Source organism: Diadema antillarum, unplaced genomic scaffold (assembly GCF_040938485.1).
Source record: "Diadema antillarum isolate AM-2024a unplaced genomic scaffold, OU_Dant_1.0 seq00000340_RagTag, whole genome shotgun sequence".
Taxonomy (NCBI): Eukaryota; Metazoa; Echinodermata; class Echinoidea; order Diadematoida; family Diadematidae; genus Diadema; species Diadema antillarum.
Genome location: NW_027271353.1, coordinates 347,946 through 370,811, shown reverse-complemented (window position 1 = coordinate 370,811; position 22,866 = coordinate 347,946). Strand labels below are relative to the sequence as shown.

The 22,866-nt window shown below is 40.2% G+C and overlaps 1 protein-coding gene across 1 annotated transcript; it reads left to right on the top strand.

Annotated features, from left to right (window-relative positions):
• Positions 1 to 386: 386 nt before the first annotated feature.
• LOC139730868 (uncharacterized) lies at positions 387 to 20,470 on the top strand. Its single transcript, XM_071641743.1, has 4 exons — positions 387 to 1,695; positions 3,730 to 4,231; positions 13,977 to 14,464; positions 19,059 to 20,470. The coding sequence occupies exons 1-4, from the start codon at positions 556 to 558 to the stop codon at positions 19,716 to 19,718; spliced, it is 2,790 nt and encodes a 929-aa protein (XP_071497844.1). The 5' UTR covers positions 387 to 555; the 3' UTR covers positions 19,719 to 20,470.
• The last annotated feature ends 2,396 nt before the right edge of the window (positions 20,471 to 22,866 follow it).

The following is a 22,866-nucleotide window of genomic DNA, read 5'->3' as shown; positions in this document are numbered from 1 at the left end:
TGGGATGCTCGCTTCCAGATTAGTTGATCGTTTTTGCAAAAGGGCACTTCGCTGTTTTCGGTATTGAAGTGATGTTTACGGGAGAATGCCACTGATGATACATGCATACTCTTTCTGTGTTTGCAGAAACAAACAGTTTGTGTAAATTTTGGGTTCCACTTGTTGCTCATTCTATTGGTGTGTATGAAGTAGCACTCTACAAAAATGTCTTGCTTTGAAGAAAAAAAATCAGAGTTATATATCGTTTCATAGAGTTTGTCTCATGACAAATCATGAAAACATTTGAAGTCTTTTGTTTGAGTGGAACTTATGGCTGAACCACAATGTAGGTATGAGAAACTAACTGCCTTTTGTGCTGTCTTGTGTTGATTGTTTTACCAGGTGGGTGTCATCTAGATGGAACACCGGATTCCTGTGGCTGTGCAGTGTAACCTGGAGCTCTGTGCCACTTTGACAAGCTATGACGAGACAGCTGTCCAAAAGTAGGAAGATGGGAACTTAAAGCAAGTGGTTTGATTTGAATGGGCACTTACTTGTTGGAGTCGCTGTCATCTAATGGGTAGTTACAATGCAAAGCCTAGCACTTCAGACGAAAGAAATCACAGCGTTCAACCAACGACCACCAAAGAACTATCTAACTGTCATAACTCACATCCGTTCACGATCGAAGACACATCAGACACAGACGGAGACGAGACCGAGGCGAACAAGGCTGCCACCGAGGAATCCTCACCTCAGGTAAAGCAAACCCAGAAACCGAGTGAGGCGGTGATGCAGGATGAACACCGCCAGCGGGAGTTGGCACAAGAACGACACAGAGAAGAGTCAAGGGCGCCCTCGGGCAGCTCCACAGAATCTGCCTCACATCATGGACTGTACAACCCGTTGGGCGCATCGGATGGGGGTAGGTCCTACCCCAGTGTACCAGCTACCTCTGCTGTAGCAGGGGCTGGCTTGAACCCAGGAACTTTGCCAATGTTACAGTACCCAGGTCAGCCAGCACCACCCCTCGTTGCCATCAATCCGTCTTCAACAACAGCTGTGTTTGCACCTTACCCCAGCGCGTTCACGGCCCCTGCTGCAGCCTACTCCAATCTGCACAGTAGCTCCAATCCCAGACCATACCATGGTATCGAGTCCTACTCGGCAATGCTCGCTAGCATGGGAAATCAGGCACAACAGCACCTGCAGGGTCACCTCATTCCGACTCCACCCTATTTCCAGGGTGGCTACATCCCTGCAGGTTACACCCCTCTCTCACCGATGATGGCTGGAGTTGTCCCAACCTCCAAGGGGATGTTCCCTGAAGGGGGATACTTACCCACAGCTGTCGCTCCCCACGTCCTGACAGGAATCCTACCTAGTAGTGCCCTAGTGTCACCAGCAGGATCTCACACAGAAAAACCTGGGGATGAGCGTGGAAGAGCCAGCCCAGAAAAGCACTACCCATCCACGAGACTCTTGAATGAGGTTCGTGAGCGAGAACAACAGATCCTGGAGAGCCGAAGACTGGCAGAGATGTCCCAGTTGTCTCCTTCGGCTCAGATTCATCGAAGCATCCCGGAGGCAAGGGTGTCACCATTCCAGCAGGTTTCCAATGCGGGATCCTACAGAGTAGCCATCCAGGACCATGGTGAACGACCAGACTCCAAGGGTCCATCTCCAAATAAGCCCATGCACATGCCAACCTCAAAGGTATATTGTTTATGTACAGACAAAGTTTATGATGCGTTCCCGCAAAATGTCAAAATTAGAGGAGAATGTACCTTAAGAATGAATTTGTGACTCACGTAGGCAAGGGAACAGAAACACCAACATCAGTAAAATTTGATCAAAATCAAAGAAATGTCAGAAAGCCATTGCTCTTTAAATGTTTGGTCACTTGACATGGTTCACAAAATGTTCCTCGAGCAAATTGCCGCTGTCATGCAAATTTGCATCACAAACCAGCACAGAAGTTTCTTGATAAGATTTTTTCGTGTAGTATAGATTTTGAAAGAAGAGATTCTAAGCTTCAAGATGATGTAAGAATCATGAAATAATAGAAAATACCCCCCCATAATGTTACTTTGAAAAAAGAGGGTACTACTGACTGTTTTACAAAGCTTGTGCAAAGTACTTGTGTATTATTGCACTTGTCATTTTATAAAGAAAATGTGCAAAAACATATCGTACAGAAGAAACATGGCATTGAACTAAAAGAGTATCAACAAAAAAAACTTAATTCTAAAAACTATCACTTTCACATAGATTTATGCTTCCAAACTTGAGATTAGAGTAAACAGGATTGTTCTTCCCAAAAATATACTTGTAAGTTTGAAATCAGAAGTGTTGACTCGAAGTGTATATTTTCTCGAACTTACTGGGAATTAATTTTTTTGTCTTTTTGTGAGCTTTGTGGGTACAATGGCCTTTGCAAGGTCACTTCAATCATTTCTCATATCATTATTTATCAATCAATAATCATATTCAATACCATACCAACACCTGAACTGACTCTCTAACTCTCAGATTATATCCCCAAGTTTGTTTGTGCTGAACTAATGTTATCAAGAACTTGTTTCTTTGTAAAATTTTCCTTTAAAATTTCATGTTTTATTGAAACAGTACAGTAAAAATTAGTGAGTTTTTCAATCCATAATATTTTGTTTACATTTATATTAAGAAGCTATGGCATTAAATGAACCCTCTACATAAACTACAATCATAAGAGTGTGTACTGTAGTAATGGTTATGATACAGTTTACCATATTACCCTCATCTGATTGCATGCTAAAAACTTCGACCAAGATGATATACAGTAACCCCCACCCTAAAATATGCAAGAGTATAAATGACAGCTTCTATGCTAGGACAAACACTCAGAAATGAAAGTTAGTGAGGTCATATGGTATTGCAGTAATGTACAATGTACACTGTATGCATTCATCCCACAGTATGTACAAGGAGAGACATTACATCTATTGTTTTGTGATTGTATTGGTCAGTTATAAACCTCCAAGTATTTCATATTAACATTACAGCATATCTACTGTCTGTGAAATCATCAATGTATGTTAGTTTCTTATTCTCTGCATTTATAAAAGAAATCCATTTGGTGCTCTGATTTCAGGTGTATGAAGTGAAGTGTAAAGGTGATTTCCCAGAATAGATTATACAATTAGCAGGTGTTTGGTCCTGCCATTTATTTTTCACTTTGGGATGACCTAGTGTTGTGACTGGTAAGCCATTCAGACCTACTCTGTCTTAAGATATAGCAACAGTCAAGGTTCAAAAACAGGAAGACGACCAGAGAAAACTGTTTTTACAGTTGCAGTTTTTCACATGTCACATGACATTCTGGAGTTCTAGTGAGAGTCATGTGGCTCACAAGATTTTCCTATTGTGCCAATGGTCACTCATTTAATGGGTATGTCCCGGCCATGTAATTGTATATGAAGGGATGTGTTGAGGTCATGTTTTTGTTTGCAGTCTGTCACTCTGAATACAGTGATTGTGTCATTCATTTTATGCATGGCTCTACCATTGGTAATACTCCATGCAAGGGAGGAGCTTGAAGCGTAATATTGTTGTTGTAGTTTTTTTGCTACAATTGCATGGTTAGGATGATGCTGGGTGTACTTTATTATTTTATCAGTAACAGTTGATTTACAATTTGCAAGAAGTGATGTAGCCACTGATGATTATTTCACCTGAGTTGTGATGCTGCATAACCTTCACCTCAAGCAGGTACTGGGTGGCAGCGATGCTGACTCATCACGGCACGTGCAGCTGGCTCTGCTCCCCAACACCTTCTACTGCGGCTCGGTACCAGGCCAGGCTATGGTCGCCACCACAGAGGGGACCATCCGTGTGGAGCTCCCGCCGCCGACCATCGGTATCAACATCGGCGCCAAGCCCCAGGCATTGTCCAACCCAATCTCCAAGCCCATGCCCATTGCGTCAAACACGAGCAGCACGAACATCTACACATTTCCCTCAAGCAGCCTACCGCCCCTCACCAGTATCTCGGCCGGCATGCCGTCTGCCGTGCCCTACCAGGGTCCTCCCCCCAGACACCACTCACCGACGTACTCCTCGTCAACATCTGGTCTGTCATCCTGGCACCTCAGTCCCACACCCCAGGTGCGGCCTACCCCGTCAGTGAAGTTCCAGGGTTCAAGCCTGGGGAGTGCTGGTGTCCCAGGGTTAGCATCGGGAAGTCACCATGAAGGGGAACAGCAAGTCATAGGTGAGAATCTTTGTTGTTGTTGTTGTTGTTGTTGTCATTCCCTCAACAAGTCTTTGTCTGCAATCAGCCTACTTTGGGGCATAGATTGTATTGAGTGTGTGAGTGTTCAGCTTTTTCTATCAAACAATTGTCTTTTTGCAGTTTTGCTATTTAAAGGGTTTTAATGACTATGCAACCAAAATTGGGCTCGAATAATAGGAAGTCTTTATTCTACCTTATGATGTAGGTACTAAGAATGGATATTGTAGTAAAGATTGTGATATCAAGTTCAGCACCAAAACACTGAAATATAGATTTTCTACGTGATGGGCTGCATCTAGTCCATGGATTACATTCTTGATGCTCACATGTATGTACACATATACTGTAGCACATACACCAAAAAGACATCCAACAAGAACATTGAAGGCATGCTGTTAAAGGGACTGTACAGTACTGGTTGACGTAGGGATTCATGTTGTGAACATTCCGAAGTGAGATAATGAAAAGCCTCTTATGAAATATGAAAGAGCATATAATTTTAAGAAGGATTCAACGTTTATTTAATGAAAATTGGTTTTCAAATGGCTGAGATATCCAAAAAAGTGCTAATAATAAAAGGCGACATGCCCCAACTTTATTAGTATCTCTTTGTTTCACCTTGTTTTTGGATATCTCAGCCATTTCAAAACCGATTTTCATCGAACAAACTTTTGATACCCCTTAGAACTGCATGCTCTTTGACATCTCATAGAGTGGTTTCTGAATATCTCACAAAACGTTAAAAGCTAAATCTTCACCTCGACCAGAACTGTACACACCCTTTAACACACTTCTGCAATGCATATTTTGTGCTTGTTTGAGTCCATGAACTTTATAATTCAAACAACAGTATGTGTCTTATTTAAAAACTACCTTTGTGAATATTGGTCTATGTTTTGAATAAATGGGTAGGCAGTGGATTCATTACAGTTTTCAAACATGTTTTTAATAATAGACCATCAGTGAATGAAACAAAAAGCAGTGAATAACAGCTATAAGGTGAAAGCCGTCAGATTTCATTACTTGAATATTACAAGTACAGTGTAGAGTAAATTAACAGTGTACAGTGAATGAACTTTCATTATGATTGGATGTTAAGAGTCATGGAATAATTTGAGGTCTAGAAGGGTAATATTGAGGTTGGACCACCACACTAATTCTTCAAAGGAATGGGTGAGAAAAATAATTTGTTTTGAAGAATGCTTTGGTTTTGCAATCAGGTGTTGGATCAGAGGACATTCATTCCATGCACAGCACATGAAAACTGTATCAGGGTATGATCTGTTTACAGATTATGATACCAGGCCATCGTAAGAAACTTGGCAAGATGATAACTGTGGAGGGAAAAAAAAATCCAAACAAACGAGCAGAGGAAATTAAAAACTGAAGTTGGGATCGTGATACGCTTTGTGGTTTAAAAGGTTACAAAACTACCTCAGCAGCTGTCATTCTGTAGTATTTTGTTTTGTTGCTGTTTTTTGGGTCAGGCTGTTTTTACTCATTTTCAGACCATCCTCGTAAACTATAAGTTCCACTGTTGTTTCATTCAGTGATTTCTTTGACTGACAAGTAAAATGCCATCTACATTCCACCATTGTTGGTCTGCTATGATAAGCTGAAGGGTCTTCAGCCAGATAAAAGGACATTAACCCCATGGAATGCAATATGATTTTGATCTGCGACTTTTGACACAATTTCTGTGGACCCAAGCCAAATATACTTGTGACTAATCTAGTATCAATGACTGAAAAATGATTGACCTCGTTTAAGTTTATTGAAGGGGGGCATGGAGGGAGAGCTAAACACAACAACAAAGCAAAAAAAAAAAAAAAAATATCTAATGAAGTGCTAACTCTCAAGATCACACCATTTAATTATGATTTTGGTGTAATACCTGATAAAACATACATCTCATGATCTGTTAGACAGTTTTCTCTTTTGGCACTTTGCCAGGCATGACTTTCAAGGAGGGAAGGAAATTTTGTCCTGCATAATCAGAAAATGTAGTCACTCTATTATTTCATTGAATTATGTAGATTATCCCATAGTTTCCTGCCATATGGATTGTCGAAGAAGGAAGCTAAAATGCTTAGATCATTCAGTTCTAAAATTTATTATTTGTTCCTGTAGAGGACATTAAAAGAACCCCCCCCCCCAAAAAAAAAAACAAACAAACAAACAAAAAAAAAAACACACACACACAAAAAAGGAAAAAAATGCATGGCATGAAACTTACAATGTATGAGAAAAAAGTGGTTGGTTTTATGATGAAACATTGAGTGAGGGTTCTAATGCACCAGTTTAACTCGCATAGCATAACCCTACTTTAAAAGTAGTACATGCTATGTGAGTTAAACTGGTGCATTAGACCCTTCACATAATGACATATCAATGTATTCATGTTGACACAATGATACTGTTCACAATATACTGCTTACCAACACAAACAACTTATTTCTACCATTAGGTTGATCATGTGAAGATGACTTCTCACCAAAACAACATGCCTATCTATTTTCATTCCCCTCATTTTGATGTATCTATTTGTCTTGGTCTGATATTACATCTGTGCTTCCTTCTGCTTTTCATGCAGAGGGAGGAGTGAATTTTAATTCAGATTTGAATATAAAACCAACAAAACAGCATTTTTACCTAAAATTCAAAATGAATCTTGTTAGAATGTACACCAAAATGGAATGCAATGGAGATAGGCTGAGCAATCACATACACACACACACACACACACACACACACGTACACAAATCTGAAAAATGAAAGTCAATCTTTATTATAGAGGTTAGATCAACTGCTTTCCTTTTCAGAGCCAGTCTCCTAGCTACACATTGTATAATTCTTTTGAAGACATAGCAGTTTAAACATACTGCTGTGGTGTGGTTATTTTTGGATGCCATAGCTCACTGTGGCAACTGAGACCGAAACCATGTGGGCGGTGATTGCATCTGGTATTGCGCAACATTTTCAACATTGCACACTGCTCTTTCATCGTTTTTGATTTTCCAAGTGTCTGTGATGAACAATTTTTATATCATGCACATGACACAGATACATCTTAAGAACTGAAGAGGTGCACATGTGTACATTGTAGTTCATCGTTCCCAGTTCACAAGCTAGAGAGTTAGTGGAATATTATCATTTCACTTGGACCATTTCCAAAGCACCCACATGTCACATATATTTGTAGATGCACATACTGTAGTTAGTATGAAGAATGGTACAGTACTCTCCGCATAATCGGGTAGGCTCGGGCAGAGCATTTCTTACCCGATTAAGCGGAGTACCCGATTAACAGAAGAACACGTCTCATTCACAATTGACTCACACAGTGTGTATTTACATGCATTGTATACTGCACCAAACACCTACAATGTATGCTTAACACCTGTGCTTGCACGGCACATTATAAATACCTGACACTTGCTCAGTCAAGAGAAATATAATTTACACTCTTTTTTTTATGGACAAATATGTCTTCAGAACACTTTGTCGTTTGACTATAGACTCCTCGCTAACACGCAGACGTTTTCCGAAATGAACACGTCTCTTTGCGTGCGCAAGTCACGTAGAACGTTGGGTTACTTTTCGAGAAGTGACTGGGGAAAAGCAAAATTATATTGAGCTGGCCACATGGTGCATGGCCTGATTTTCGTTGCAAACTTCTCGTATTGTGAATATTGTTGCGGAGCAAGGCAGGAGCGCAAGTGTGTTCAACCCCTGTCTGTCTATGCAGTTAGTGAGTGCCAAATACATTTGTAATGCTCGTTTTCGTGTGGCAAGTCAGTATGTGTACAAGTGTTTGCATGTTTAATCACTCCCAAAATGATAGGTCTTCTTTGCAAATTAAGCAGAAAATGTGATTAGCCGTGAAAAATTTGACTTGCATGATTTCTTGAAGTGTTATATCTGCGATAAAATGTGGGGAAGAAATTAGATTACACCAAAATTCTTTATCCGTTTATGCGGAGAGGCAACCTGATTATCCGGTAATTTTAATGTGCATTGGAACTGACTCTGACAATACCACCCAATTAAACGGAGTACCCGTTTAAGCGATACCCGATTACGCGGAGAGTACTGTATTGCCAAATGTTTTGAACACTTCAAGAAGTGGTAATCTGAGCATTGTGGTAAGTACTTGCAGGCAATTGTGATGTTGATACAGTGCTACACATGATAAGGATGCAAAAACAATGCTTCACAGTAATTTTTGTGTGCATGGGTGCAAGATTTGTGAGTTGAGGATTATAACTTAAACCTGGGCCCCGTTTTATCAAAAGATATGATCGATGTTAAATTTCCTTACCACATAGGCTGCCATAGGCTTCTGATAGAAATCAACTATATAATCAATTATAACTCGTCTTAAAACAGGGTGATGGATTACAAAGAAGAACGAAAAGTTCTTTCAAATGCAGCACAATAGAACATTTTTCCTGTACTTTGATAATTCATGGCAATTCACCAGTGAAGGAAATCCTATTTTAGCTGATTTAAAGGGATGGCATAGCTTTGATTCTGATAGGGATGCAGGTTTCCAACTGTTTTTGTGTGTGTTTGTGAGATAATGAGAAACCTGTTGTGAAATATGAAACAATATGTAGTTCAAAGAGGAATTCACAGTTTCTTTGATGAAAATTGGTCTTGAATTGGCTGAGATGTCCAAAGAAGCAATCCTAACAAAAATGCAGCAGGCCACAACTTTTATTAGGATCTCTTTGTCTACCTTAGTTTTGGATATCTCAGTCATTTCAAAACCAATTTTCATCAAAGAAAATGTCAGTTCCCCTAAAGAATTGTATGCTCTTTAACATTTCAAAGATTGGTTTTTAAATATCTCGCAAAACATTCAAAGCTAAATCCTCACCTCAACCAATATTGTACATTCCCTTTAATATAGTACATGTGAATTTATGTATGTATTTATGTTTGTTGTATGTTTTGATGTGTATATGGATGTGTGTGTATGTACACATGTATTGTGCTTTTGTGTGTGCATTCATGTTTGTAGAAATGGTGATATTGGTGGAAAATGACAGAAAACCTTGTTGGGGAAGTATTCTTGACTTTGTACACAATTAAGCAGATGTGACAGAGGGAGGAACTAGGTGTTGGAAGAGATGGAGGGCAGGTGGGAGAAGGGGGGGGGGGGGCGTGGGTCATTGAAGTAACGCAACCTTTAGACTGGTTGGGCTTGTGCAAGAGTTTGTACACACCAGCCCGGAAAAGTGGATTCACTCTGCTTGGCAGCAAGTCTGATGGACATTCATAGGCTTGAGAACCTAGTGAAATCAATATGTGCTGCAATGAAATCTGACATGTACACTTACAGGTTTCCTACTACACATCCAGGGAATCCTCTCCGTTATACCCACTCTTGGCTTGGCGCTCAGTCAGTCCGTCTCTGGCGAGTAAAATTATCGCACTGAGCCAAGGTTTATCAATTGGCACACATTTCTGTAATGCATCAAAACAAAACAAGGGAGACCACATGGTTAATGGCTTGGCCGGGTTTTGTTTTGTTTCCCGCACAAATTGCCAAGTTCTGCCTTATCGTAAAGTGTCTCCTGTATCTGATAGATAGAAAAGGAACACACTGTCTAAGCCCTCTCTTTCCGCTTCGTTTTAACCAATTTCAATGTGGCTCTTCTCAAATAGAGCACTGTAAATGTGTTCTATGCAGTATATGTGTTGTACATTGGAGTCACTAGTGGCAGGGACAAGTGGCAGTGACGGAGTCAATAATTTGAGCTGAGGGAAGGGTATTTATAGGACAAAGCTGTGTGAGAGGTTATAAGATGAAATCTGTGTGTTCCTATGGCATTTTATAAGGCATTATATGAATGAGGTACCTTCGTTTATGAATCTGAGTTCCTCTAAATGTGTGTAAATTACTCTCTTGGGACGGTGCGGCATGGCACTTGGTTTGTTTCATGGCTAGTTTGGATTGACAAGACAAGAGGGACAGACAGAGTGTGTGAGTGAGGGAGAGGAGCATGGATAAGTTTGGAAGGGGGAAGTCATCATTTTATTGGGTCCTTGCCAGCAGGGACTTGGCCGGCTTGTCACTTTCACCGCCTGGATCGCTGGCAAGAGTGCGTGATAGCGGCCAGTCCTTCATTGTCCCGCTAACACAGTTTTGATGTCTCACTTCTCCAGTGTGTTTTCGCGCTCAACAGCATTGCAGCACACACACATGGCTGCAGCTGTAATGTCAAGTTTAGTTTCTTTCATGATATGTCATTGATATTGCCTTGGCATATTTTAGATGTCTTCAGGTTTCAACAAAGATGAGAGAAGTGCATGCTGGGCTGGGGAAAGGAGACAAAATATCAGTTTGATTGCATTGTTCATGAATGGAATCAATTAATTACAAAACAGCAATAACATGTAGCGAAACACATTTTCATCAGAGTTTTAGTGGTGTGGTGTGGAGCTTGTAATGCCTTGGCTAACAATTGGGAAAGGATGTACCGTGTATGCTGTGTTCATGTAAATTCCTGGAATCAGGATGTTTGTTTCAACCCAGGGCTCCTTTTAACACATGCTTGCCCATGTATAATTTGTACAGATTGATAATCAGACCATTCCAGTGTTTTATAACAAAAATTATTCACTTTGTTTAGTACGGGACAATTGTCGATGCAAAGTCTGCAATGAACAATATTACTTGTATGTAAAGTGTGTATAGTGACGTATTGAATACACGAAAATTTAGAACATGATCACTCAGTAACTCAAGAAGGAAATAAAAAATGTTGAATAACTTATGCTGAACAAAAAAAGTTCATCAATGTGCACTTTTATACATTGTCATTAGGTCTAAAGCAGTGAAGTCCCCCGTTCTCATTGTCTCACTCATGCTCACTTTTGCTACCTCTGGGGTGTGTCAAAAGGACAGAACGTTGGCATATGCGTGTGTGTGTTGTCACAGTAGTGCCATTTTGATGCTGTATTGGGCTAGATTTAAGTGAGAGAGAAAACCTTACTGAACTTAATTTCTAATGATGATAGAGATAGTTTAAATTCCATGTAATAAAAAAGTAGTTCCTGTAGCTGATGTACATCTCTCCCTTAAAATTGCTAAATATCGAGTATCCTGCAAGCAGCATACAGTGTAGGTATGCTATTCACAACAGCTTGTAAGAGTTACTAAAAAATAAAAAAAAGTTAGAAATACTGTCTTTGTTTTTTTTTTTATAACTTAATTGGATGGAATGATTTTTTTTCCTTTCCTTAATTTTTTTTTAATGTTTTGAAGGTACAACTTGTATTCATTTACCTAGATTTTTTCTCTTCCAGTCCATAATCAGTATTCCTCCATATAACTTTATAAATAGGTAGGATAAAATCCAACTTTAAAGGAAACACTCCAATCATCACTTTGTATTTCTTTTTTTTTTCCTTTTTTTGGGGGGGAGGGGGGGAGGTTAATCATAAATTCTCATTTGGTTTCTTGTCAAATTACCTCAAAAGTATAGGTAAATCCCCCAAACTTTTACAACTTCAGGTTTGTGGGTAAGCAGATAGACAGGGCCCAGTCCCTCATTAGTTTGTATTTTTTCTTTGTCAATTTTGCACTTTCTGTCTCATTTCTTTCAATTTGCCTCAAATTTATTGTAGGTATGGGTACATCCCCAGCATTTTTACAAGTTTTGGGATCAGGTGAAAGAAAAGACCCAGTCCCTCATTAACTTTTTTATTTCTTCTTTGTCAGTTTTGCATTTTCTATCACATTTGTTGTCAAATTACCTCGATATGGGTACATTCCCAGCATTTTTACCAGTTTGTGGATTAGCCGAAAGACAAGGCCCAGTCCAGTCCTTTACTTCTCTGTGCTGACGTCATTGCATTTCAAAACAAAACAATGGCAGTCAATTCCTGTGACTTTTCCAGCCCCGGTGACTTGTGTCATTTCCCTAGGACTGGGTGGAAAATGTCACTGGTAACCAGTCATCACACTACAGGCCACATTGTCTTTTTCCCCCCTCCCCCCACATTAGCTGCGTTGCGAGTCCTGCCAAGTTCTCTTGACATCATGGGCGCAGAGACGAGAATAAGACCCTGCTCCAAAATGTACTGGTAGTCTTTGGTTCCATATCTGTGTGGTGAATCTCATGAAAATATTAAAACAATGCTCACAGCTGCAGCAACAAAAGCCAAGTGAATCACGCAGAGAAGAAATGTACTCCATGTTGGTTCGGTCGTCAATCACTCTCGAGAAACTGCTGTATATGGTATCGGTTTGCGCCATATGTTTTGCGTGGATGATAGTGTGAAAATTTTCACATGCGAGGCATGTTGGTGACTGGTGAAATTTGAATTCAAGAACTTCAGCAACATAATGAGAAATATGCAGCGTCCCCAATGAAAGAGCAAAGTTAGCAATTTCCCACTGTAGAGGTGAAGGGCATGGCATTTATGTTTTGGGAAACTATATTTTGGCATGTTGTTTATTTTGTGAATATCAGTCCACACATGAAATTTAGGAAAATAAAAGTATCATGAAGCATATGGTGCATACATTACATAATGACAACAATATCTTCACCTTATCTTACCAGTATTTATTTATTCATTTATTTTCTCTTTTTATTGTGGAGTAAAAAGGGGCCTGAGCTTTTGATCCGAGCAGAATCTTCATCAGAGGCAACATTGACAAACGTGTAGGGAAAGCAATCACATATTTTTTGTTTCTTTTCTGCTGAAACAAACCATAACAGCAGTTCTGCATTTGGAAATATTATTCCAAATGAGTTTGTATAACCTGGTAATTCATGACTGGTGTATTATCTAGCTTGCAAACTGCCTACCTGCACTGTGGATTCAGAGTCCTTGGTGGTATCTTAGAAACAGTCATGAAATCTATTATAAAGTGGTAATAATGATGCAGAACTGATGAGGGGGCTTTATTTTGGAGTATGAATTTACAGACTTTGTTCCATTAAAAAAAAATGATGAAAATACAATGGCCTTCACATATTGTGCCTCCTCCCATCCTTCCCCCCCATTGTTTCATAACCCAGATTCACTGATACAAAGACGAAGATCATGTTGCGTTATACTTCTCTTTTATTTTAGAATCACCGGCACAGGGCTTACGTACAGTATGGCTGCTGGGCATCCCAGGGTAGTTCAGTCAGTTTAATAATCATGATGTGTCATGGCCAGGTTTTCAGTCAGTCCTGACTCAGTCCTCTGCTGTTCTTGTGCATTTTCTGGTAGCTGTGGACCCATTACCAGAAAACCACAAACACATAAGAAAGCTTAAAAAAAACAAAAACAAAAAACAAAACAAAACAAAAATAAACAAAATGTACACCATACAGTGAAAAGAGGAAGAAACTTGATAGTGAATATCATGACATATTTGACGACTCACACACGCTTGCACACATATAATCACACATAAGGAAAAGGTCGAGAAATTCAGTGCCTTTCCCAATGACTCCTCACAAGAAACACCTTGTAGCTTGAAAAGAAGAAGAAAAAAAGAAGAAATGATATTAGAGTGGGGAAACAGAAACAAAAGTTCAGTAAAAATTTTAAGCAAAAACTAGCAATTGTGTATTAAAATGAGGATCACTTGAATAATGATAATTATGATGCACATTTCTTGTATTTCAACTCGTTTTACTTTAAGTGTTGCTGTGTACTTGGACAAATATTGTCATGCCTTTTGATGTGTACATGCTCTCTCCAAATCCAGGTCAGGGTTCAATGCGTCCAAGTGAGGTCACTCCAGGGGGTGCAGAAGGCCATCTTCATTACCCCTCCACTCATACAGACACCACACAGACCTCTCCCAGTGGCCAGTCACACCACCATCACCACCACCACCATCACCACGGCAGGCACCAGAAGCTATCTCCTTCCTCCTCTTCCTCCTCCTCCTCCTCCTCCTCCTCCTCCTCAATTTCAGGCAGTGGCCACCACCACCACCACCATCACCACCAGCAGCCACACCACCACCAGTCCACCAACACTCTCCCGTCCTACTTCACCCGTGGCTCCATCATCCAGCTGGCCAACTCCGTGCTCAAGCGTGTGGAGGACCTGACCACGGATGACTTTGTCCAGAGCGCTGGCAACACCGACGGCCTCAAGATTGACTCCAGCACGGTGTTGCGCATCGATGAGGAACCCCATCGAGGCTTGGCCCTTATTGGATTTCTGGTCGGCGAGCACAAGGCACAGGTAGGTTTGGCCGTGTTGGTCTGCGGTCCGGAATAGTCACAGTGACTCGTTCCAGATCTGATAGACTGACCAATGAGTGTTCTCTTAGTACATTTCAGGTACCTTTGAGGTTATAGTAAATAAGTAGAGTAAAATTTGTGTTGTGATTGGTTAGGTTGCATCATGTGATTGTGGAAAAACTTCAGTATAGTAGACGGTCATGCCACTCTACAGAACGCTTATAGCGCGCCTATGCTTTATTTACGCAGAGACTTGCACAGCAAGGGATGTACTAGGACAAGGCCAAGCATTCAACGCATGCGCGCGTAGAGCACTGGACGCAAAAAGTAGCAGTTTATCATACGCAAGTCTGCTCTGCAGTACGCATACGTGGCTGTGCTAGCTGTACGTAAACAAGGTTACGGTTAACTCTGCATACAAGAAATCAGTATGGTGAGTCTAATGTTAGATTTAGGGCATAGACCTACAGAAAATACACGTACATGTAGATTGAGGGACCTATTTACTACAACAATTGGGGCATGTTCTATTGATGCACCAGTACTGGACCATAGAACTCCAAATACTAAATCATCCCTCGTGCAGTTCTATTCACCTCGGCCTGTGGCCTCGGGGAAACAAAACAGAACTCGGGATAATTTAGTATAAATTGTCATTCTACAATCCAGTATAGTGCATCATAGAGCATGCCCTATTTGTGTAATATGAAATGCGATTATGGCTGCAATTTGTGTCATTGCCATGATAATAAGTAACGAGACATGAAAACTCGTCACATTGAGGACGAGTTAGGTGATACGCTTGTGGTCATCAGATGACGGTCATCTGTGATGGACAAGAAAAGAATGTGATATAGGCACCTTGAAGTTATATTGAGCGTGCATGCGAAACCGTTTCTGTAACCACTCGGCCACGGGTCATCCACGGAAATGGTAAGACAAAAAAAAAACAACAACGATGTATAGATGTAACAGGGGGAAAGTCAATGCCCACTCAACTAACGTGGCCGTGTGAACATCTATTGCATTGCTAGACGGAAAAGCGGCCTTATAACGACTGAGGTCGCTATGCCATTTCTGGCAACTTGGGAAAAATACGTCCCGCAGACATCAAACCTATAATCGGCTGGTTTTGATACCTTGCCTTTAATCACAATTTTCAGTGTAATGACGTCATCAAATTACAAAACAATGACATCGTCTTGAAAGACAATTGTTCAAAGTACAACACCTCAGTCGTCGTCATTACATACTATGATCGGTTTGACAAAGTCAACCTGCAAAATTTTGCTGCAGTCGAAGCAATGTGGTCTCCAACACACAAAAAAGAGGGATATGGCGTGTGTGTGTGTCTGTGTGTGTGTATAGGTGCGTTTATATACGAATGTGATTTCTACATGGACGAATATGTAATACAAAATTGAAGAAAAAAAAGTAAAATAGCTAAGTATTTTGTTTCGTGATCTTGTGGGGTTCGAACCCGCAACCTCAAGTCTCTGAGACGTCGCCTTTATCCACTCGGCCATACGTCTCGACGAGAAAATAATGGGGAAAGTAAACTTATGTATGTGAAAAGATACATGAGGAATCGTTTTGTCCACATTCCATTTTCATTTTCAGTTTTAAACTGCAAAACTGTCAATCTGATGAGAAGATTTCAAAGAATAAAATGCATGATTACTGCAGCTTATTGTCTCAGCTACAACATACTAAAGTTTCAGACGAAATGGAGCAAAATCAGCTGAGATAAAGGTGCTTAAACGTTGTCAAGTCAATGCATGGTTTTTAAAAAAATCACCTCCCATAGACATAACACGTAAACTTGTCCGATTTTGTGTCTTTACTTTTAATCACAATTTAAAGTATGATGACGTCATCAAATTTCAAAACCATGACATGGACTTGAAAGGCAAATGTTCAAAGCAAAACATATCTGAATTTGGGGTAATATTAAGCTTAAACAATAGAGATACGAGCAAATGAATGTCAGAAACAGTACCTCAAAAAAATTAATTCCACTTTTTTGATTTCAGATGATGATATGATGACGTCATGAGTTTTCCTGGCAATATCGGTACTTGAAACGTTATTTCCAATTCATATGCTTTTGTAATATGCAAGAGAAATATAGGGTCAATGGACGATTTAAAGAGCTATGGCGAAATAAACAAAGACATGTTTTTTCACTATATTTGCAGAAAGACGCGCGCGCGGAATTTCAACTTTGACGCCAGTGCATTCCTTTGTTATAGGTCAAAATCGATCGGAAATCAATGAATATTGTTACTCAAAGTATCAGAAATCCAAATCGGTCAAAAAAATTGCATTTTCATGTTAGTTACGCCCTCTGCGCGCGAAATTGCGCGGACGGACGCGCACGCGAGAAAATGTTTGAAACGCTTAAAATTGTCTGAAACTTCGAGATTTCCCATTGGGAAGTCGTTTTGAGCCTTTTAAAATTTTGACGCGCGCAAACGCGCGCGTAATGATGACCTGGGTAACTAGCGTTAAAATGTAAGATAGAGCGTGACCTGAACTTTATGTCCACCGAAAATGATACAGAAATGATATCTAGTTATGAAGTTATGATCGATCATGTGACAAGGTCCGAAAATCACAAAATGGCGCCTAGATGACGTCATAGATATGTTACTGTCATGAAAACCTTATTGTGGCTAGATATTGTTATGAGACATCTTGACTGAAAATGTCATGTTATTCCGTAATGTCATTGTTGAGATATTGACGACACAAAATGTGGTAATCATATGCATAGAAATACCCTACCCTTGGCCCATAGGCCTCTATTTCATAAAGACAAAAATAACAACAAACAAAAGCTATTAGAATTTGTCTGGCCATGGATATAGGCACATTCTATAGAATGTCTAACAAGATGGTGTAACTTGATGCAGATACTCCTTCCAGCAGAGAAAAACATTCCCTGTTCATGATGGGATGATAGATGAAGTCAGGGAAAAGCAAACCTTGCAGTCTACCCTTTACTTTTAAGTAGTATTAGATAGTAAACAAGTATTTTTTTCCTCTATGGTTATATCCTCAGATACCAGCACTTTATTTGGTATTAAATTCTGGAAATAGCATGCTGTCAGTAGATTGCTGAGGAGCAACTTAGAATGTTGGAAGTTTTAATGAGTTCCAAGAGAAATTAGAATCAATTGTCACTCAGTAAATAAAAGATCTTTTGAGCCGGAAAAAAGTTTTACCTTGTGCCTTCTCCTGTTTGACACATTAGAAAATTTATATATTTCCTGCTGCACTCTTGAAAGCAGAGTGAAGCAGAGCTCCCTGGTAAGCATTTTGGGTGGAAAATATTAAAATTTGACATATGTTCACAATCAATAACTGACTTTCCTTTAATATCACCTGTGCAAATTTCAGAGTCTGGATGTGTATGTTTTAAAACTGAAACTTTTCTGTTTCTTAAGGGCATATTATTGTGATTATTTGGGTTGACCCTCTGTATTCAAGATGTACGTCACCAAATGGTGTTGAAACGTGAAATATATAATACTACCATAATCAGAAAGTGAAATAAGATCAGTCAGTGTTAGTCATACTTTCTGTGATGATGGGTCACATATTAGTGTTGTGAGCAGCCAAGTTTCTAATGCCCAAAGAGCTACCTGCCACCCTCAAATGGGATTTCATGCTCTCTATTTCACCTTCCAGTCTCTTGAGAAGGTATCTGCTTCACATGTGGAGAGCTGATCATTAGACCATAATGTGCTATCTATGCGCTTCTTCTGACAAAATTGCAGACACTGTGTGAGTCATCAGAGACTGATGACTAGGCCCTTCCTTTCTAGAGCTCTTTGTGATACTCGTATCAGAGAGGGAAAAATTGCGCTTGTTATACAGTGATGAGAGCAGGCAAATAGCTTCCCATTACCATCACGAAGCTGTGGCGTCATGCTACTTAGATGTTGAGTCGTTTTAGAAACTTTCAGTCGGCAGAAGTTTTTCTGGGCACTTCGCCGTTTACTGGTTTCAAATTCCTCATCTCCAAAAAAGTTAGTACACATTCATGGATAGATGATATTGCAAGCTGTGAGGAGCGTTTTGTGACAGTTTCAGGAGATTATTAAATTTTGAAGATTTCATGTGATTGCTCTAAACTGATTACAGCTTTTTCTGTGTATTGTTGGTTTGAAAAGGGAATCATAAATGGCGCCAAACACCATCAAAGAAATGAGCGATATTCAATCAATACTTTCTTCTCAATGTTTTAGATATCTTCACACAAAGACAGCAGGAGATTTCTCCATGCTAGAATGAAAGGTGTAGCAAGCTCTCCAAGTTTTACAATGTTGAATGTTTTGCCTGTCTTTGGCATTACACAGTGGAGAATTGGATGAACAATTTCACCACAGTGATATAAAGGAATTTATTAAGTCTTAGCCCGTTGAGGACGGTTTGATTTTGATACAACACACATTTTCCATAGACACTAGCTGATTATAGTTGGGACTCGTCCTCAACGGGTTAATCTCTAGGCATGAATAGATGTAGTGATGCTACTTTCTGGCATTGTGTCCATTTTGCACCCCTTTTGTTAACCTCTTTCCTCGCAGGTAACTGTTGAGGCTCCGTACGAGCACCCATTCTTTGTGTTTGGCCAAGGATGGTCATCTGTCCGCCCCGAACTTTCCCAGAAGAGTTATGGCCTGCAGTGCCACACACTGGCGGTGGGCGATGTGTGCGTCTCGCTGACTGTCATAGAGAACAGCAAACCTGGGTCAAGGGAGGAACCAGAAGTCGACCGACAGCTGCAACAGCAGCATGGCAAGGTGCAGATGCAGGGCCTGTCTAGTCCCGAGCTGAAACGCCGTCGTCTGGAGGAGAAGGTACCGAAGCATGGACCAAGTGAGCACCACAGAGGAGGGACCACACCTGTCGTACAGGGACTCCCTCCCAGCAGCGGTGGTGGCAGTGGCCACACCTCCACCTCACCCAGTCAGGCAATGGAACAGCAGCCGGTGCATACCTCCACAGGTCAGTATGAGAGTCCAGACCATGGCATCGACAAGAACTTCAACATTGTCCCCGAGAAGGAAATGGCCCACATGAAGCTGATGCGACCACCCAAGAGACGGTGGTCTGACCCTGTCAAGGCCAACCAGGAAGCAGCAGAGAAGGAACGTCTCCAACAGCAACAGCAACAACAGCAGCAACAGCAACAGCAGCCAGCAGTGGCCCCCGAGACCCTTGGAAAGGTGCAACAGCAGCAGTGAGTGTTCAGGGACAAGTGTTCTGTGTGTGTAGAGTTCATTCCAAGGTGTATCTAAGATGAAACGGATCAGCTGAGGCGATGTCTCCAGTCAAGGCAAGGTGTGTGTGAGTGTGCGCGTATGGGTGTGTGTGTCATTTGCAGGTCCCCCGCTGACTCTCCCAGTGGACTCCTCCAAGAAGAGAGGAAGAGGGCTCAAGGAAAGCTGAACACAAACTTGATGAGATTGAGCAGTGGTATGCGTGTAAGAGTCCATTCCGACAGTATCCTCATGATTCCAGGAAGTGGTGTTCTATTTTTACATAGTGATGATTTTCTTGTTTTTCTTTCATTCATTGATACAATTACACAATAGCCTCTTGCAATCTGCAACACAATGGGAAATATCAGCAACATACAATGGAAACAATGGCTATTCAAGCTGGGAGTGCACAAATGATCACACTCAATTTTGTTTTCACAGACGTTTATGATATTGGAACTTTCGATGAGTTGGGAAATACTGAACTCAGAGGATATCATTGTCCTGTGTAGGTATTTTAATGGAGGTGATCACGTCTGTCAAATTTTCATGTACTTTGAAAACTACACACATAGAAATATGCCTGTGTGTATACAAACACATATATACATTAAAGACTCATTTTAGATGAAAGGAATAGTTAGACGTATTCCTCCATGATATCTGCAATAAATGGAGGGGGTAGGGGGATTTCGGCTCATATGCTGAAAGGTTTGAAGGAAGATTATAAATTTTGTGTGGAGCAAACAGAAGCTTACTTCAGCCCATGAAATCAGCACTAGAAAGCCGACTGGAAAGTGTGCCCATGCGCATGCATACACCAATGAAAATCAAACTTGTACGTATATCAGACATGTGCTGATTAGCCCATTGCAGTGCGAAAAGTGGATGAAATACTAAAATACAGCCAAAATGTGGGTTGGGGGTGGGCCAGTGCATGTATGAAACGTGTGTCTCAGAGGGTAGCACAGACAAGAACGCAAAATGAGAGGCAGGTTATTTAATACACAGAAACTTAAATCATTTACTCAGAAGGTGGGGCATCTCCCTCCGTGTACACACATATTCCCTGGGACCTGATATATTTATTTCTTTCCTTTTGTTTGTCTTATTTTTGTGGCAAGAAAAAAAAAGAGACAATATACCATGTGTGCGGGTGTAACTTAGTGTTGGGAAAACATACCATAAGGTGTTTAGTCTGCAGGCACAGACTAGCACCATCCGTTACTTTGTAGATGATGCGATGAAACTCAATGTAGATGGAGGGTAAAACTTGATGTCATCTTGAAGGAAGTACGATAGAATGCAAGATAGACCTCAAATGAATTTGTACAAGCCTTATTTTTGTGTTGTTCTGTTCTTTAAAAAAGTATTTCGATACATTTTTGGGACTTCAAGAAGAATGTCATATGATCACCTCTTTTTTTTTTTCCCGTTCACTTCATAACCTCATCAGCAACAGCTTCATCTTTTTAGAGGGTTGAACAGAATGAGTTCTTTCAGAAACTTGACATGAATGGTGGCATTGTAAATACAGAGGGCTTTCTACACTGCACATGTTTGTAGCTGATGAAAAGGTGAAATACTATGCAAGTACCTGTCTCACAAATATTGTGCGTCTGGTGAACGCCACAGCACACAAAAGTGTGTAGGGTTGGTAATCGCCAGGCGCACTGGAAAGGTGACATGATGTGTTTTCATGGCGGTCATGATTTGGTAGATTCTACTCTGCTTTGTACACAACTGCGGATAACCGGAGATTTGCTACGCGATGCACTTTAATATTAAGGCGCCTTTTCAAGGGAATGTTAATATTTGGCATGTTTTGGGTATCGCCGTTCTGGGCTTTGAATGTCGTCAGGCCCATTGAACATTAAATGCAAATGAAGTCGCCGACAAACTAGAAGAGCATGGAACATTCTTTGCCTTTGACAAAGAAACGCTTAAACATCTTTATAGTAAATGTACGCAAAACGTAAAAAGGAGAAACACAAATTAGGCGTCAAGATTTTGAAGAAAAGCTCAAATGACTGCTGGTGTTACAGACAAGAATCTCTCAATTCGTGACTGATTGTCATGAATTTTTAGCAGTAAAGGGATGTGATATTTTCCTAGAGTTGTGTTGTCTCGTATCCCACATGTAAATCAGACCTCCTTTATTCGTGTCTTGGTCATTGCATGTCCCTCTCTCTTTGTTTGTTTCCATCGAACTCTAGAAGAATATCATATTTGATTGAAGTTGGGTTGTGAGTGCACATGTTTCTTGGTATCACACTCATGTAAATGCTGCAAGTAGGGACCTGCATTGAGGGATTAAATACGAACAAAAAAAAAAAAAAAAATCAGGAGACTTTCTAGAATGTTGGTGTCTTCGGATGTAGTCACACAGTACTGAAACTGAATTTATTTTTTCATTCTCACAAAGTTCTTTTTTTTTTCTGTTTCTCAGTAGTTCAAGAAAAATACTGGTACCATGTTCATCTACAGTTTACTTTAATTACTGTCTGGATATGAGAATTAACTATTCCTTTTGTGTATATCAATTTCTGAAACTCACTCTATAATGTGGACTGTTTGCTGCATAACTGTTGTCACTCAATCCTCACAATCAAAACAATTAAGTGCAGTTTGAAAAAGCCAGTACCAAGAGAAAAAAGAAAAAAAAAATGCACAGAATTCAAACAGAATACTGAAGCATAATACACCGGGCTTGTGTAGAGTTAAGGTGGGGTAAGTTCTATGCACATTTAAGGTAAATTATTTACATGAGAGACATTTGTTACAAGAAAGCAAAGATACCATCCTGAATTAAATAGCCTCTCCAGCTATGTAACATTACCTCTTCAAGTTTCACACAAAATGCCCATTTTGGTTTAAAAAAAAAAAAAATCAGTTTCTGAAGATGTGAAAATTATTGGCATAAGTTTCAACTGAAGAGAGTGTGGAGAACTTTCAGAGGGAACTATACAAATCCCTGACAATTTTTAATAGGAGAACCTGAGCTGAGCATCAGACTTCAAAACAATCAAACATAATACTCTGCCTTGCATCAGTGTAAGAAGCATAAAAAAAGTGATTGATTTCCATTACAGGATCTTTGTGTGACCTTTGTGCATTTAATCTGTGGAAC

Coding starts and splice junctions, on each gene's coding strand:
- LOC139730868 (XM_071641743.1), top strand. CDS start 556: ATGGGTAGTTACAATGCAAAGCCTAGCACTTCAGACGAAAGAAATCAC. Junction 1,696..3,729: donor TGCACATGCCAACCTCAAAG/GTATATTGTTTA, acceptor CACCTCAAGCAG/GTACTGGGTGGCAGCGATGC. Junction 14,465..19,058: donor TCGGCGAGCACAAGGCACAG/GTAGGTTTGGCC, acceptor CTTTCCTCGCAG/GTAACTGTTGAGGCTCCGTA.